The 17162-nt window shown below is 45.8% G+C and overlaps 1 protein-coding gene across 1 annotated transcript in view; it reads left to right on the forward strand.

The window, feature by feature from the left end:
• Window positions 1-17162, forward strand: part of ABCA4 (ATP binding cassette subfamily A member 4) — a 135190-nt gene that overhangs the window by 53153 nt on the left and 64875 nt on the right. The window contains exons 12-18 of the mRNA XM_064588791.1: window positions 17-222; window positions 852-1028; window positions 2988-3210; window positions 6311-6532; window positions 8420-8624; window positions 12097-12162; window positions 15535-15624. Coding sequence (XP_064444861.1) covers window positions 17-222; window positions 852-1028; window positions 2988-3210; window positions 6311-6532; window positions 8420-8624; window positions 12097-12162; window positions 15535-15624 — 1189 coding nt within the window. The remainder of the gene's footprint in view (window positions 1-16; window positions 223-851; window positions 1029-2987; window positions 3211-6310; window positions 6533-8419; window positions 8625-12096; window positions 12163-15534; window positions 15625-17162) is intronic.

A 17162-nucleotide genomic window follows, 5' to 3' on the forward strand; every position in this document is an offset into this window, starting at 1 on the left:
TTGTGATTATCTGCAGTGCTTGATCCTGGATAAGTTTGAAAGCTCTGATGATGAAATTCAGCTCACTCAACGAGCCCTGTCTCTGCTGGAGGAAAACAGGTTCTGGGCTGGTGTCGTGTTCTCTGACATGTATCCCTGGACCAGTGTCCTACCACCCCACGTGAAGTACAAGATCCGGATGGACATCGATGTGGTGGAGAAAACCAATAAGATCAAAGACAGGTGATGTCTGGCCCTGCGCATCCCTAGGAATATATGTGGCAAGGAGCAGGGGCTCTTCTGGGCTCAGGTCCCCATCTCCTTGTAGGGACAGGAAGGTTACTTGGAAAGGCACAGAAACACTTGGGTATCAGAGAGCTAAGCTCCCTAACCAGTTGGCTCTGTTAGTTGGTGGAACCAACAGAGCTTGGTTACCCTGTTGTCATTCCCTCAATTTAGCACTTGTCCCTGGCTGGCCTTTGGGCAATTTGGAGATGGAAACCTCTAGGTATTGAATTATCTTCACGTAGAGGTTCTGCAAATGAGGTGTCTCCAAAGTCACTGGGAAATTACATTTGGTACAGAGTGAGGGATTGAGACAGGACTCGGCATAAAAATCAGTACAATTAAGAAGAGATGAGATATTTTATAAAGTTCAATGTAGAGTCCTTGAATTAAAGCAATTACAAGTCACGGTAGCTAATATTTGTAACTGAGATTTAAACTGTGAACTAGAAAATAGAATCAGTTCGGAACATTTTAGGGGTGAGGTTTTAAGAGAGTGAGTTTCGAGTCCCCTTGTGCTTGTGAAGTGTCAGTAAGCTGTCCATTCCCATTCACATCCATTGTCCCTCCCTCTGGGTTCTTTGTAGGTACTGGGATTCTGGTCCCAGAGCTGATCCTGTGGAAGATTTCCGATATATCTGGGGAGGGTTTGCCTATCTACAGGACATGATCGAACAGGGGATCACAAGGAGTCAGGCCCAGGTTGAGGTTCCAGTTGGAATCTATCTCCAGCAGATGCCTTACCCCTGCTTCGTGGATGACTCGTAAGTCAGAGGCTTCCAATCTCCCTCCCAGACACACTAATCAGGTTGCTGGGGTGGAATGGGAGTACTCCCTAGGCTTCAGTCTCTTTGGAGAGAAACCCAGGGAGTGGGGCCAGCTTGAAGAGAACGGAGCTCTGAATGAGGAGCTGGCTTCTCCCAGACTCCAGGCAGGGCCCGATGGGCAAGTGAAATGGCAGGGAGAAAGTAGTTGGTGTTGTGGGTGGAAAAGGGAAGGTGAAAATAAAAGCAAGGGAAGTGAGGTTGGGAAAGGGGACAAAGGCTTTTTAAGTTTCCACTACGTAGTATGTTTGGTATGTGGAAGAGTTCTGGTCAGAGTGTTTGCCCAATGATTGCCAAATCAGCAAATTAGGACTCTGCATTGCAAGTAGGTCTGGTTCCTAGGAGCCTCAGAATAATGCAGCTCCTTCCCTAATTAACATTCGCATGGTGCATGCTTAATGAGAAGGTAGAGGAATGTGTTGGATGAGATGGAACCCTCCCTTCCTGCCCACCCCGCCCCCACCCCCAGGCCTGTACATCTGTTGGCCAATAGCAAGCTAAGCAGGTAGTGTATTATTTTCTGAACGTGTATTTGGGGCGTGATAGAGAGAGGGACAGAGAGGAAGAGAAGACTAGGTGGGCCCATTTACCAGGGTGGATGGGGGCAGGAATATCACCAGGACAGGAGCAGAGACCTACAACTGGCTTAGGGTTCAACTTTTAGAAAAAAAAAAAGGGAAGTTCACCGTAGTGTGTGTTGTGTCAGTGGGGTTCAGGGAGGAGAGAAACATTCACAGCCTGAAGAAAGGAAAAGTCAAATTGCTACCTGACAAACAGTTAAGATAAAGCCCAGTATGGGCACAGGAAACCCTCTCTCCACACCCCAGTCCAATCGGTTCTCCTTCCTCAGCTCTACAAAAGACTAAAGAGATAGCGGTGGTTGTTCTGCAGTCAGTTTGGGTTTGGACGATAAATGGAGATGGGACGGGGAGCCAAGGGCAAAAGCCCAGTTCCACATTTAGGATCAGAATGGGAGTGTCTGGCAGGGTAGTGGGGTACACAATAAGGAGGCAGTGGGGAGTCTAGCCATTTAGAGTGCAAGAGCCCTCTAGTGGCAGGTCACAGAAGTGCAGGCTTTATGAATTTCCGGTTCTCTTCTTAGGGCCATCTTGAGAACCCTCCCACACTGGAATCAGCCCTTCCTGTGACAAACAACAATTTTCACTACATAATAATCCCCAGGGCTTTACTAGCACATCAAGCACAAGGAAAATATGCATAAAGTTCACAATAAAGTAATTCCAGAATATCAAATCTATTCTGCTTGGTAGAATGAATATCTATGGGATTACTCTACCAGTACATGGCTGGTGGAGTTAGTCGCTATTGGATCACTGATTGATTTATTGATGGGTCATTTGCCTTCTGAAAGTGCCACACTGAATAGTTATTTTGTGCCTCTTCCTGCATAACTGCAGTTTGATCCTCTGGGATAGATAGTGCTAAGAAGGCTGACACCCCTGGGGAGCTCAATTATTGCTCTCACCACCAACACCAGTTCCCTTTGTTTGTGGTTCGCCTTCTTGGACTTAAGTGTCAGTTAGCATGTATCTATTCCAGTCACAACCACATCATCAAGTTTGCAGTTCTTTCCTGCGTGATCTTACAAGAAGGTCTATATGGTGTAACCTACAGAATACAATTTTATTTTACACATATAACTTGTAGAGCATTCATCTGGGCTAACCAAAAAGCTACCATCTTGCTCTAAGGAAAAAGTAATCCTTCAGGGCAGAGTGCAATGTATTAGAAGATTCAAGCCCATTGAATGCCCAGTGGGATTTTCTGCCTTTCCCTCCATCTGGACTTTGTTCTCAACACATCCAACCAACCAACATTTACTCCACCTCTACCAGGTACAGGGCATTCTACTATTCTGTTTCTCTCCTCTTGCTTCAGTTTTATGATCATCCTGAACCGCTGTTTCCCTATGTTCATGGTGCTGGCCTGGATCTACTCTGTCTCCATGACTGTAAAGAGCATCGTCTTAGAGAAGGAGTTGAGACTGAAGGAGACCTTGAAAAATCAGGGTGTCTCCAATGCAGTGATTTGGTGTAGCTGGTTCCTGGACAGCTTCTCTATCATGTCAATGAGCATCTTCCTTCTGACCATATTCATCATGGTAAGCCAGATAGAAAAGGCCCAGAAAATCTTGAATAATGTTGTACCTCCTACTTTTCCTCCTCTTAATGAACACGTGCCTGCATTAGTCATCTGGCCATCAAGGATAGCCTCACATGTAGCTACTCAGCCATTTCAGCCAATGTGGCCACATGCAGCTGCCCAGTCATTTCAGCCAAGGTGGAAAATACTCAGAGGACCCCCACCCCAGGAGCCCCGGTATGTTCCCCACTCCCACTTCCTGCCCAGGGAGCCACAGTCCACATAGATTATCTAGCCCCATTCCTTGGACTACCCGGAGAAGCTGCTGTTAGGAGAGCCCAGTGCAGCATGATTGTATGTGCAAAGGGTTCTCTCTTTCCAGACATAGAAGAAATGAGTACAAAGAGTATTTTCCTGGGATTACTGTCTCAAGCAGCAGCTGGGGTTGGAATGTGAAAAGCCTTTTCATTGTATTAGGAGAGCAGAACTAGACGGTTTATTAATTACCATCATGGTCACACCATTCATGGCTTGACCAAAGGACATTCTGCTGTCTTAAAAGTCTCCAAAGTGTTTTAAAGGACAGAACTTACAGTCCGTCCTTTCTCAGCAGTAGGAATTTTTATAGCTGCAGGCGGCATGCAAAGGTCCATCATCTGCAAACCTGCAGCTCCCTCACAAGCTAGACTTGAAAATAATCCATTATTTCATAATATGTTCTTTCCCTCCATTTTTAGTCCCTCCACAGTAGATGATCTTTTGTACTTGTTAGACAATAAGCTCATAAATTTGGGTAGTTTTTTATATTTATTTGATGGGATTTGGTATAAACTTCAGACTTTAGGCTTTGCAAGCTCCTGTTATGGTGTTATCAAGCTTGTTTTGTTTTTCTACAATTGTCACATTAGTGCCCCTCTACACTAAGCAATATGTGTGCTGAACAATAGACTCTGGCTAGGTGTGTCCCATCCCATGCTGGACCACACTGGTGCCAGGAATGTTCTATCACATATCCTGTCCATCCAGCAGATATTCAGTTAAACCAAATCCTACTCCTTCTCTTCGCAGTAAAATGTACTAATTCTGAAGGGTTTTGTTTTCAGCCTTAGTCAAGCCCTGTGCTAGAGCCCTATCAAAACCAATGCTGATATAGAGGTCATTCTGCTCAAGCAACCTAGCTTTAAATTTGTGGCTTCGAATTTGCTCCTTGAGATCCACAAAGATGGGGAGAGAAGCTGTGCTCCTTGTCTTCTTCTAGTGGTCCCTTATTCCTTCCCATCCTTCAGTCTGCCCCTTTTTCCATTTCCAAGATGTTTTGTGTCCTCCGAATTAAAGGAGTCAAAATGCGTTAAGTGTCTGACTTATGCAATGTGCATAAACATGTATGATATCCTGCAATGTCTGTTAAGTGACACTGAGATCTGCCTTCCTAAGAATGAGCATGAAGACTTCAAAGCTTTTAGGACGTGAGGTAAAGAACGTTCACCAAGAGTTTCTTGCACAAAGGGGTTTCTCCTTGTGGGAACCAGAACATTGTTCCAGTGATGACGGAAACAGAGCTTTGCACACAAAATAGGATTCCTTAGAATGACGCTCCCATCTTTGCCTTGTCCTTCCTTCCCACCTTAACTATGCAGGAAAGAAGCTGGAAGCTGGGACAATGGGAAGGTTCCAGTTATTCAAACTATTAGGAACAGAAAAGACAAGTAGTCATTAGAGGAAGCCAAGGCCTGTGAGGCTATTGGGTCAGCCCAGTGACTTTCTTTCATCTCTGCCCGAAGTCACTGAGAGACTGTATGGGCCTAGAAGCTTGTGGGACTTTGCTTTGAGCTGGGATAAGAAATTGATGTTATTCTTCTGAGAATACCAACAACCATCTTAAAGTTCTTCCTGCCATAGCCATGTGTTCAGCCGTGGACTCGCTTTTACTGGGCTGTGTGATTAAGGAAAAGGAGTGAGCTTTCCAGGGCGATGTGGAGAGCTCTTTGACACACAAAGTCAGGAGCTCTGAGTCCTAATTTTGATTTTCATTTAGAGTTCCTCAGAGTTTGGTTCTAGTTAAGTGTAACCTTTTTCCACCCTCCTTTGCCATTTGTTTTGTTCTATTTTTCAATCTGTTCCATCGGTGCCTGGCAGGCACAAGAATGTGAATGAGGGAGAAATGGTAACAGTGGCAGACAGGTGACACATTTGTTCCTCTCAGCTCTTGCACACCCATGACAGATATTGCTCATTGCCTCTCTTTTCTATTAAGAACCCAGTGCTTCAGGGCACCACTAACAATTGATTGGAACCCATTCAAGAGATGCATCTGTTTGTACCTTTATGTTCCCAAGAAAAGAACCAGATGATCTATATGTATTTGGAGTTCTGTGCAAAGGGTAAAATTCCTCATAGGAGGTCTGTAGTAAAGGAGAACCAAGAAGGCCTAATAAATTTGAACATCTCAATGTATCCTATAGGGAAGTGGGCAGCACTTGAAAATTGCTAATTTGGTCCTATTTTCTACATAGCCAAAGTGATTGACTCATGAGTTAATGTCAAAGATACTGAGTATTTCCCCAGGTTCTATGTATTTGTATGATAGTGATGAAGGGGGAGGATTAACCCACTTCCAAGTGATGTGGATTAATTGCTGATATTTTCATCAGTGGGAGTGGTAAATCCCAATACAACTACACATGATTGAGTCATCAGGCCAGGCCCCAAGCAAAATGTTACAGCTTGTTGGAGGGTCTCCTACCTCCCTTTTTTGTCCCTCATCTACTCAGTGTATCTTGGAGCTGTTGATGCTCTAAGATCTTCCTCCCCTGTTCTAGGCTTATTTCTCCCTTCCCGCCAAGGATTTGCTTACTTAATGCACAATGATTACTCGTACTGATAGGCAGCCTAATGTGTTGCCCTCCCAGGGAGAACGGCACTTGGTGGATTAAAGGAATTCAACAGCAGTGAGTCTCACCTGTGGAAATTTGGCACCCACGAGAGATGGTGGGAGAGATCACTCTGGAGTAGAGGGCTTCTGAAGACCCAGAATCATGGCACTGAGGTTGCCCCCTGGGAGGGATGGTGCCCTGGACATGGGTGGAAAGCACCGACTCAGATGGCCTCTTTGGTTTCAGCATGGAAGGATCCTGCACTACAGCAATCCGTTCATCCTCTTCCTGTTCCTGTTGGCTTTCTCCACGGCTACCATCATGCAGTGCTTCCTGCTCAGCACCTTCTTTTCCAAGGCCAGCCTGGCCGCGGCCTGCAGTGGTGTCATCTACTTCACCCTCTACCTGCCACACATTCTCTGCTTCACCTGGCAGGACCAGATGACTGCTGACCTCAAGATGAAAGTGGTGAGGGACCTTGGGCTTGCCCCTAATACATGAGACATTTTCGCGGAGGCATCTGTAGTAGTCCTGGAAAACTGGCCTGCCCTTTGCAGGGATCCACTTTGCCTTTTGGGTGTAAAGGACATAAGATGTAAAGGCATAGGGACAAAAGTTGGACAGTCTTCATCCTGAGCTACCCAAGAGTCCCTCCTTACCAAACCTGCCTGATGAGTCTGCCCTGGGAAGCAATCAGAAACCAGTTTGATTCACGGGTCCTTTCTGTGTCCATAAGAGAGGAACAGCTTGGCCCATTTCACTCACTTTTCTTTTTGCAGCATGTGAGAAGATTCAGAAGGGAGGGAGCGTGCTCCCTAACTGTTCTGCCCAGAAAGATGTTTCCATTCATTAAAAGCATTTGTTTCTCTCCATAAAAACTCAAATCCGGTAGTTTACAAGAGTCTTTATCACACTCTACCACTGCATGCAGAAAGGAGTGCAGAAATGAGCCAGTTAAGAGCCAAGCCCTCTTGCCAGGGCAGGACTCTAGAAATTGACTTTTGATTGCTTGAGAGACAGACTTCTTAGTTCACAATTCCCAAACTAATAGCACTATCTTTTTCTCTAATCGGTTTCAAATGGGCCATTTCCACCCTCTCATTAACCAGGCTTAACTGGCTTCCAGGTTCTCTAGGGTGCAGCTTTCCTTGTCCTCCAGAACTTCCCTCCATAGTTCTCTATGCAGTGGGGTCAAGAAAGGACTACCACCTACTTCTTATTGAGGAAGATCTAAGATATAAGTTGTTCTAATAATCCAAACTTATTTGTCTACAGAGCTGCCAAGGCATCTGCCTTTTATTTCTCATGTTAAACAAGAAATTAATTGCTGTTATTTATAGCACCCAATTTTCTAAAATGATCACAATGGGCTCGTAGCAAAAAATCTTTATGACTCAGCCTATGGGCAGAGCTGGGCTATCTTGATATCCTGGGTAGACATCAGTACTTTGAGGCCACAGCTAGCTTCATGGGTGTGTGGATCCACCAAGAAGCTATAGTTCTGGAAGTGTGTGGACCAGGGCTGAGCTGAGAATTTTTAAAATGGTTTTTATGAACATAGAGCTGGGGAATCTCATCCTTCTATAGAGAGAGTTTGAACCCCACCCCAGGTCGTACAAACTGCAGAGAGGCCTCTGAGCAGAGGAAATGAGAATGTGCTTCTGTATGCTCTGTACATGCTTTCTGCCGTGCCGGTGACCACCTGTGGGGACTTGGCCAGGGACCCTCTTCTTCAGCCTTCTTTTGCATACCACCTGTTTAGTTGACTTGTTCTCTCTACAGAGAACCTAAGGAAATGATTGTCCTCAGTCTGGAGAGGAGAAAAGGTGACATCAGTGGAATCTGAGGCTTTTCTGGACTCAGTGATAAGTCCTTAGGAGGTCATGGGACCATCCCTTTCCTGGTCTCCTAGACTGTCCTAGGACACTGATGACTTTGTGGACCCTTCTGATGGGATTCACACAAAGCACCTCAGTTATTTTCTTTGTTCTATAGAGAACTGTGTGATCTCAAGAAAGAGGTAGGAAGAAGGGGGGAAAGGTAGGAAGGTAAACCTGAGCACCTTTGGTCCTTTGGTATGTTGTGCTTTGTAGTGTTTGTCTTCCCCATTACACAACTATACTCCATTGAACAGATGAGAGGTGGCTTGGTAAGTATTACATGAGGTCCCTGAGGCATTTCCAGAATTCCCTTTCTGTGGGAAGACTGCCTTATCCCCTCGCTGGGTTATCCTTATACCTGGACACAAGCTGGGCCACTATTTTGGCCCTCGTCCCTACCTTGTGGCAGCTGGGTGCTGTTGGGCGGGGTGAAAGACCTCTGCTCACCTTATGTGCCCTCTTTGCCTCATTGCAGAGCCTGCTGGCTCCTGTGGCATTTGGGTTTGGCACTGAGTACCTGTCTCGCTTTGAGGAGCAAGGCCTAGGGCTGCAGTGGAGCAATATCGGAAAAAGTCCCATGGAAGGGGATGAATTCAGTTTCCTGATGTCCATGAAGATGATGCTCCTTGATGCTGCTCTGTATGGCCTGCTTGCCTGGTACCTTGACCAGGTGTTTCCAGGTAAGTGTCAACTCCCATAGGGTAAAGGTACTGATATTGGGTTCTTCAAATCCCCAGCCTTCCCCCATCTTTCATCTACTTTAAATCTTATCCTTTCTAAGCTCTTTCAGTTTGGGCCCTCAGAGCCAGCATTTGAAACTTATACTGAAATAAAAAATCCATCAGTGAGTGCTGGTGGCTCTACTTTAGAAATAGGTCCAGAATCTGATCCCACTACCTTCCCAGTCCAAGCCTCCTTCCATAATCATTGCCTGCCAGTCTGTTCTCCACACTATGTTCAGACATCCTTTCAGAACCTAGGTCAGATGATATCTACCTTCTGTTCACATCCCTCCAGTGGCTTTTCCTCTTGTTCAGAGTAAAATCTAGTGTCCCAGTCCTGGCCTATAAGATGCTTCATTAATCAGCATCCAACTAAGTATCTTCCTTATTTCATGTCCTTCCCTTCTCCCTCATGTTCTCTGCTCCAGCCACATCCGCCTCCTTACTGATTGTTCTTCAGTATACTCAGTACATTTCCTCCTCAGAACCTTTGTACCTGTTCTCGCTGCCTGCGACATGTTTCTGCACCCCCCCCCCCATGTCTGCAGGCTTACTTCCTCACTTTTGTTCAGGTCTAAGTTGAGATGTCACCTCATCACTGGGATCTTTCCAGATTGAAAATATCTAAATATCTATCCCTATATAAATTACATTCCTTCAGTGCTTCTGTCCCTTTTATCCAACTTTATTTTTGTGACATCACTATCTGACATGATGTATCTTTACTTGTTTTTTTATTGACTCTCTACCCCTAGTAGAATATGGGCCCATGAAAGCAGGCCCACAGTCTGTTTTGTTCAATGTTATAGGTTCAATGCCAATAAATAATGCCTGACTTTTGGTGGACATTGAATAAATACCTGATTAATCTGCAGCATGGAAAAGCAACTCCTGAATCAAAATTGGGTGTTTGCACAGCTCCATATTTGCTTTGTATTCAAATTAGTATTTCCTGGTAGCTAGAGAAGTCCCACTTCATTGAGTGGGCTCCAAGTCAACCAACAGCCACCTTGTGCCGTGAGAGCCATGGCCAGGCTTTCAGTGCTGTGGCCAGGAGCAGGCAGGGGAGAGTGAGGCTGGGCCCAGTCCCTGGGGAGGGACGAACTCACATAGTCTTGTGATAGCCTTTGTTGGGAGCAATACATAGGCAGCAACTCTGGAATAGGAGAAAGATTACTAGGCTGAGCCAGGAGGCCTGGGTTTGGATCAGAGCCGTGTGATTATATTAGCTTCCTAGGGCTGCCATAACAAAGCACCACAAACTGGGTAGCTTAAAACAACAAATTTTTTTGTCTCACAGTTCTGGAGGCTTAGAAGTAGAAAATCAAGGTGTTGGCAGGGCCATGCTCTCTCTGAAATCTGCAGGGGAAGGAGCCTTCCCTGCCTCTTCCAGCTTCTGGTGGTTTTTCAACAATCTCTATCTTCGCACAGTGTTTTCTCTCTCTCTCTGTGTGTGTGTGTCTGTCTGTCTGTCTGTCCTCACATGGCTATCTTCCTATAAGGACACCAGTCAGATTGGATTAGGCTCCCGTCTAGTCTGGTATGACTTAATCTCAACTAAGTACATTAGCAATAACTATTTCCAAACAAGGCCAAGGGTTAGGACTGTAGTGTCTTTTTTTTCTGATACCAAATGTGTCATTTTTCCCCCCAACATCGGCTGTTTCTTTAATACCAACCAGGTGTCCAATAATCAATTCAGTTCTACCCAGTTCAGTAACTACCCAGAATTAGCACAGACCCCACAAAAAGATTCAGTCCTACAAGACTGTTCCCACTTCAGAGGCCAGCCACAAATGCAGTGCCTGGGGTACCCACACGTTTGTCCAACTGACTACAAATTCAGGAGTTCTCAATAATCCCCCCCACCCCCACCCCCCCACCCCGCTTTAGTAATTCACTTGAATGACTCACAGAACTCAGGAAAGTAGTCTACTTGCAATTACAGTTCATAATAAAGAATACAGCTCAGGAGCAGCCAAATGGAAGAGATGCATAAGGGGAGGGGTGGGAGGGGTGGTGCATGGAGCTTCTATACCCTCTCCAAGTACACTACCCTCCCAGCACCTTGATGTGCTCAGCAACCTGGAAACTCCCTGAATCTCGTTCCAGAATTTTTATAACTCAATCTCCAGCCCCCTTCTCCTCCCTCAAGATGGAGAGTAGGGATGAAAGTTTCCATCCTCTTTTTCCAGGCCTGGTTTTTCTGGTGACCAGCCCCATCCTGAAGCTATCTAGGGGCCCTCTCCTGAGTCACCTCATTAGCATAAACTCAGGTGTGGTTGAGAAAGGGTCTTCAGCTCTTTGTGAGCAACAAAAGACATTACTATCACTCAGGAAATTTCAGGGGTTTTACAAGCTCTGTGCTGGGAACTGGGGACAAGACCAGGTATTATTTTGTATCCTACCATGGGCCTCGACGTATCTTTTTTGAGGGGGGGGACACAATTCAACCCATAATGGTGACTTTGAGCAATACATTTGACCTTGCCATGAGTCAGCTTTTCTATCTTACTGTGCCACTAGAAGGAGATATAATAAGTGAAAATCAGTTGGATTGAAAATGCAATTTGTCCATAATTCAAGAGCTTTATTCTAGCCAAGCTAAAGCTTTAATTTGTCCAATAACTATTTACTGAGCAGCACCTATATGTTAGGCTCAGCACTAGTTTTGGGGATAAAGGGGGTGGAAAAGACAGACCCAAACCTGCCCTTTAAGGGCTGACAGTCTAGTGGCCATGGAACATGGGATAATATTAAATAAGCAAAGATAGTGTGCTCTCACAAAAATTAACATTTTATAGGGAGCAAAATCTTCTAAGAGAACTAGACAAGAAATTTGGGAGTCTTTTCCTTGGAATCCAGTAGAATGGGGTGGTTAAGATCAGGGGTATTAGAACCAGATTACCCATATTGGAATTCCCACACCTCTGTTTAATTAGCTGTGACCTTGGGCAGATGATTCAAAGTCAATGTGCCTCTGTTTTCTTATCCACAAGAATACCACTACCTATCTCTTAGGGCTGTTTTGAGGATTAAGAATTTAACTCATGGAAAGTGCTTACAATAATGCCTGACATGGAAAGAGCATCCAACAAATGTTAGTGACGATCATGGTCATTATTATTATCTGGTAATTGTTGAGAAAGGGCATGATTAAATTCTTTAATAAGATGTTTTCTTGGAAAACTATTATCAACCAAGATCATCAGTCTTAGCATTGCTGGTTCCACCCAAAAAAAAGTCACTTTTTAAAATAAAACATGTTGGAAGGAGTAGTCTTTGTGGTAGCCCGTGGATAGCTGTGTAATGCTTATGAACTATGAATATCTATAGCTATACTCTGAGGTTCAGATAGATAAATTCTCGATTTGGTAGAACTGTGGTAGGACTACTAAGGCTTTTTCCCTTATTTCCCTGTCATTTCTAGGGGACTATGGAACCCCACTTCCTTGGTACTTCCTTCTACAAGAGTCCTATTGGCTTGGCGGTGAAGGTGAGTTATTTAAAATTTTTTAATTAACCCCCCCCCAAAAAAAATCCCTTAGTGTTTTGGCTTTGTCCTGGATATGTGTGGGCTGTAGAGGGGGTTCCTGACGTCAAGTGTGTGGTTCCGATTAGTCAGTTCCCTCCTGGGGCTGCCACTGTGGTGCAACACCATAGCCTCTGGGACCCACCTTCTGTGACTCGCTGGCCAGGAGAATGGCTGAGCACTGATAAACCCTTGTGTCCCATACAACCTGCGCCCAGTGGATGAAACTGTCCTCGGGAGGGGCGCCTGGGTGGCTCAGTCGTTAAGCGTCTGCCTTTGGCTCAGGTCATGATCCCAGGGTCCTGGGATCGAGTCCCACATCGGGCTCCCTGCTCAGCGGGAAGCCTGCTTCTCCCTCTCCCACTCCTCCTGCTTGTGTTCCCTCTCTCGCTGTGTCTCTGTCAAATAAATAAAAAAAAAAAAAAAAAAAAAGAAACTGTCCTTGGGAAAGAAGGCCAAACCACTTTAGGGTGCAAATGACTTGCAACTCCTTGATTTCAGGCAAAGAGATCCACAGCATCATAAAGGAACCTTTGCACTGGTCTTCTTCTGCCTCCTGTCCTGCTTTCTTATTCCTTTTGAAAATATAAATTAATTCATCCTCCTAAGGTGAAGGCCTATCTAGAGGCTGCGGCAGAGCTATGACCTTCAAGACAAACACTCCTACACTCTCCTAAAATTCATCTTACTTTGTGATTGGGGAAGAGGGCTAAGGGGCATTTGCCCAGAATGCATCTTAGATAAAATTTACTTTTCCTAGTGAACAGGACAGGAGGCCCAGGGAGAGTTCTAGAAGTTCCATAGCTCTATTGTGAGGTATGAGAAGGCAAGAAATTCCTGACCTGAGAGCTGGGGACTTCCTTGGAGCTGGGAGTTTCTGGAAGTAAAGGAAATACTTTCCAATCTGTTTGTTCCTCACCTCCCTGCACTTTACTTTGCATTTGGGGGCCTGGACCAGGATTTATCCTTTAAGCACTAAGATAGAGGTTTGTTTTCTCTAAGGGGTTAGCCTAGGGCCTTTAAAAGGCTTGGGCAGTTTTTTTGCTTTGTTTTGTTTTGTTTTTATGGTTCAAACAGATAGCCCTTCAACAGCTCAGTATTTTTCCATTATGTTGGTTTGTCTGTCTTGTCTATGAACTTTTAAATTTCAACTACAATATGGTTGTAATCTATAAATGGGGCTTTTCAACACAGGAGTGTGTTCTTGGAATATTTCTAATTTCAGTGAGTATCAGGACTTGTGGGCATTTTTCCCTCCTCTATAATCTCGGCAGATAATCTGCCTCTCAAAAAAGAAATTCTTAAGACAAATGTGCTCCAAGAATGAATCACATATCTTTTTGCTAACAGAAGCCAGATATTTTTCACCTGCCTCACAGGCTAGGCTGAAGTAGACTCCTCAGTCTCTAAAATCAGAAAAGAAGGACAGCTGGGTGGTTCAGTTGCTTAAGTGTCCAACTCTTGGTTTTGGCCCAGGTCGTGATCGCAAGGGTCCTGAGATGGAGCCCCCGTGTCGGGCTCCACACTGAGCACGGAGCCTGCTTAAGATTCTCTCTCTCTCAGGGCGCCTGGGTGGCTCAGTCGTTGAGCGTCTGCCTTCGGCTCAGGTCATGGTCCCGGGGTCCTGGGATCAAGCCCCACATCGGACTCCCTGCTCAGCGGGAGGCCTGCTTCTCCCTCTCCCACTCCCCCTGCTTGTGTTCCCTCTCTCGCTGTCTCTCTGTCAAATAAATAAATTAAAAAAAAAAAAAGATTTTATTTTAGGGATGCCTGGGTGGCTCAGTCGTTAAGCGTCTGCCTTCGGCTCCGGTCATGATCCCAGGGTCCTGGGATCGAGTCCCACATCGGGCTCCCTGCTCGGCGGGAAGCCTGCTTCTCCCTCCCCCACTCCCTCTGCTTGTGTTCCCTCTCTCGCTGTGTCTCTCTCTGTCAAATAAATAAATAAAATCTTAAAAAAAAAAAAAGATTCTCTCTCTCTCCCTCTCCCTCTGCCCTCCCTGCCCACCCTGCCCACCCCCCAACACTTGCGTGCACATGTGCTCTCTCTAAAAAAAACAAAATCAGAAAAGAGCTGAGTTTCCCCACCTAACCCGCCCCCCCCCCCCCCACACACACACACAGATGAAGAAATGGAGCCCAAGAGGACCAGTGTCTTGCCCGTGTTCCTGCTGATCACTTGGGACAAAAATCTGGAACTGGGAAACACATTGCCTGGCAAGGAACTCACCCCATGACTAAGCTATGTAGAAGAATATTTCCCCCTGCTATTTTGCTGCATGTTAGTGCAGTAGGAGAGCTAGTAAAGTGATCAAAGGCATTGCGGGCAGTAGAGTTGACAATCCTTCAGGAGGCAGAAATAGCAGTGCTGGAGGTGGAGGTCCCTGACCCCGAGGCCCGTTCCTGGCTGCTCCACCAGAGGGCAGCCAAGGGTGATGGAGGCCCTGGTTGGCTGCCGCATTAAAAAACTCCCCCTGCCCACATCTGTGCTCTGGAGGCCAGAGCCTTTAGATGCGTGGGGACAGCAATTTCCTCCTGCCCCTGCTTTCCTCTCTTGCTGGCTTCTCCTCTGCTTCTCTTCCCCTTCCAGGATGTCCTGATGTCCTTTTAAACCAAATGCCAAGTTTACCAACAACAACAAAAAATTGCCTCTGTGTGTGTGTGCATGTCTGATGTGTGTGAGAGAGTATGTGTGTATGTATCAGTGTGAGAATGTGTGTGTGTGTTTACACCATACTTTACAATTTATACGAGCCTATACCTCAACCAGGCTCAACTCTGGTTTTAGTCCCAAAAGACTTGAATGCCCATAAAAATGCTCAGGTAAATTATTTCTCAATCTGTAATTTAAGCTGGGCATCCATCATATCACCTTGAATGAGCTTTTCTCAAGATTCACCATGACTTTGACTTGTTTTTGACTGGAGCAAGAAATACTGCTGGTGAGGTAAAGAAAATTAACCCATTGCAAACTGAGTCCTGGTTTTGTGAATATTTTTTTAAATTATAATTTCTGACACTGTGGGCCCTTGCTGGCATGTTAAGAGGATAAGGTGAAACACCTGTTATAAAGCTCCATCTGGGCTCGGCAAAGGTTGACCAGCCAGCCAGCCAGGAGGTACTGGCAGCCATTTTCGGGACTTTACAGGCCCACAGGTCAGTGGGCGGCAGAACCATGCTCAGGGCTGGTCCCCAGGAATGCTGACTTGGCCTTTTGAGGGAACCGTGTTTTCTAGCTGTGGTAGGAAACTCTGCCACCCCTTCCCTCTCCCTTCCTTTTCCTGCTTTTAGTGATTGTTAGCTCTCACCAGGAGTAACCATGGCTTCTGGTTGGTGCAGGGTGTTCAACCAGAGGAGAAAAGGCTCTGGAAAGGACGGAACCCGTAACAGAGGAAATGGAGGATCCAGAACACCCAGAAGGAATAAAAGGTAAAAAAAAAAAATAAAGAATGCAGAGCATAGGCAAGGAGAAGTGCAGAGTACTGTAAAAGGATGGAGCAATACACTTCATGACTGGGGTGCAGCAGACCCCAGGAAACAGACTCTTTTGACAGGGGTTAAACCTGGTAGCTTCTCAAGGGCCGAGCCGCACGTGTGTGGAATGAATGGTCCAGCCAGACATTAACGCATATTTCCTGGAGAAAGCAAATCCCAAGTATGTGGTGTGTTTGTGCCCTTGTTAGGCAAGTCCCAAGTGAGTTGCACAAATGTGCTGACTTCCGAGGATTTAGCCAGAACAATAACTTGGGTCACTGGGACTTAAAGCGGATATGAGCTATAAGGAAAGACAAAAATAAATGCTTCTGTGCACAGGAGGAAGGAGTCTAGTGGAGCTGACTACACTTCATTCGTGGTTTACATATCTACAGGCCCATTCATTCAAACCATCAAAAGCCTTTCCTGACTGTGGAAGTTACCTAATAATTCCTGAAGTAAAGAATTAGGTTTGCAAGTATTCCCGGGCTTTGCCTTCCTTACCTTCTCTCCTAGACCAGTTCTGTACGTCTCCCCATGTTCTCCCTTCCCTAAACATATGTGCTTCTCTGTGAATGTTAAAATGCTCTTGCTATCCCCTCCTCTGGACTTTGCCTGCCACTGCTTGAGAGGGTCCGGCCCCCAGGCCTCTGGCCCAACCAAGCTGCCATTGCACAAAGCTGAGGTCAGTGACCTCTGGCTCCTCAGAGAGTTGGGCTGCAGTCAACAGTGCCTCTGGCATGGCCCTCCCAGCGTTGAGTTCCAAGGCCAAAATCAGATGGCTGGGCCCGATTCCATCTTAGTTACAGGAAAGACCAAAAGGCACACATAGGAGAAGGATGTTGTTTTGCAGGGGAGTCAATGCTCAGAACCTACAATGTTCACAAAGTAAGTGGTACTGTACAAGGTGAACTCAAGCAGAGGGGGACTGGAGGTTGGGAGAAGTGGACAGCATGGTCACAAGGATCTGCACTGGAAAGGCATGGATGAGTGGAGGTGTGGAGTTGGAGGGGCAGTGATGAGAAAGAGTAGACTGTCCTACCCAGTAACTGAGAAGTCCACTTTAGGCAAAGTTAACACAAAGGCTTGAGCCAAGGTAACCAGGAGAAGGGCGGTTACAGGAGTGGACATGGGAGAGTCTGAGGGAAAGTTATGTTTTGGGAGGAAGATAAGGAGCCTGAGCTGATACCAGAATGTGGGGCATGAGGAAATGCCCCACAGACTGTTGGAAATGACAGCCTGGGCTGAAGATTGAGCTTCAGGCTAACTCTCCATATATACAGTGAGTGCACTCTGGGTTTGAATTCCAGCTCTGCTGTTCATGAGCTGTGTGACTTTGATTGGATATTTGATGTCTCTGTGCCTTAGGTTTCCCCATCTATAAAAATGGGCATAATAACATCTGTCCCCATGGAGCTGTTATAAGGGTAAAATGAGGTAATCCATATAAAGCACTTAAACAAAGCCTGGCACATAGTGCCACTTAATAAATG

Source organism: Mirounga angustirostris, unplaced genomic scaffold (assembly GCF_029215605.1).
Source record: "Mirounga angustirostris isolate CCGP_5_RB_7025 unplaced genomic scaffold, mMirAng1.0.hap1 SCAF_4, whole genome shotgun sequence".
NCBI lineage: Eukaryota > Metazoa > Chordata > Mammalia > Carnivora > Phocidae > Mirounga > Mirounga angustirostris.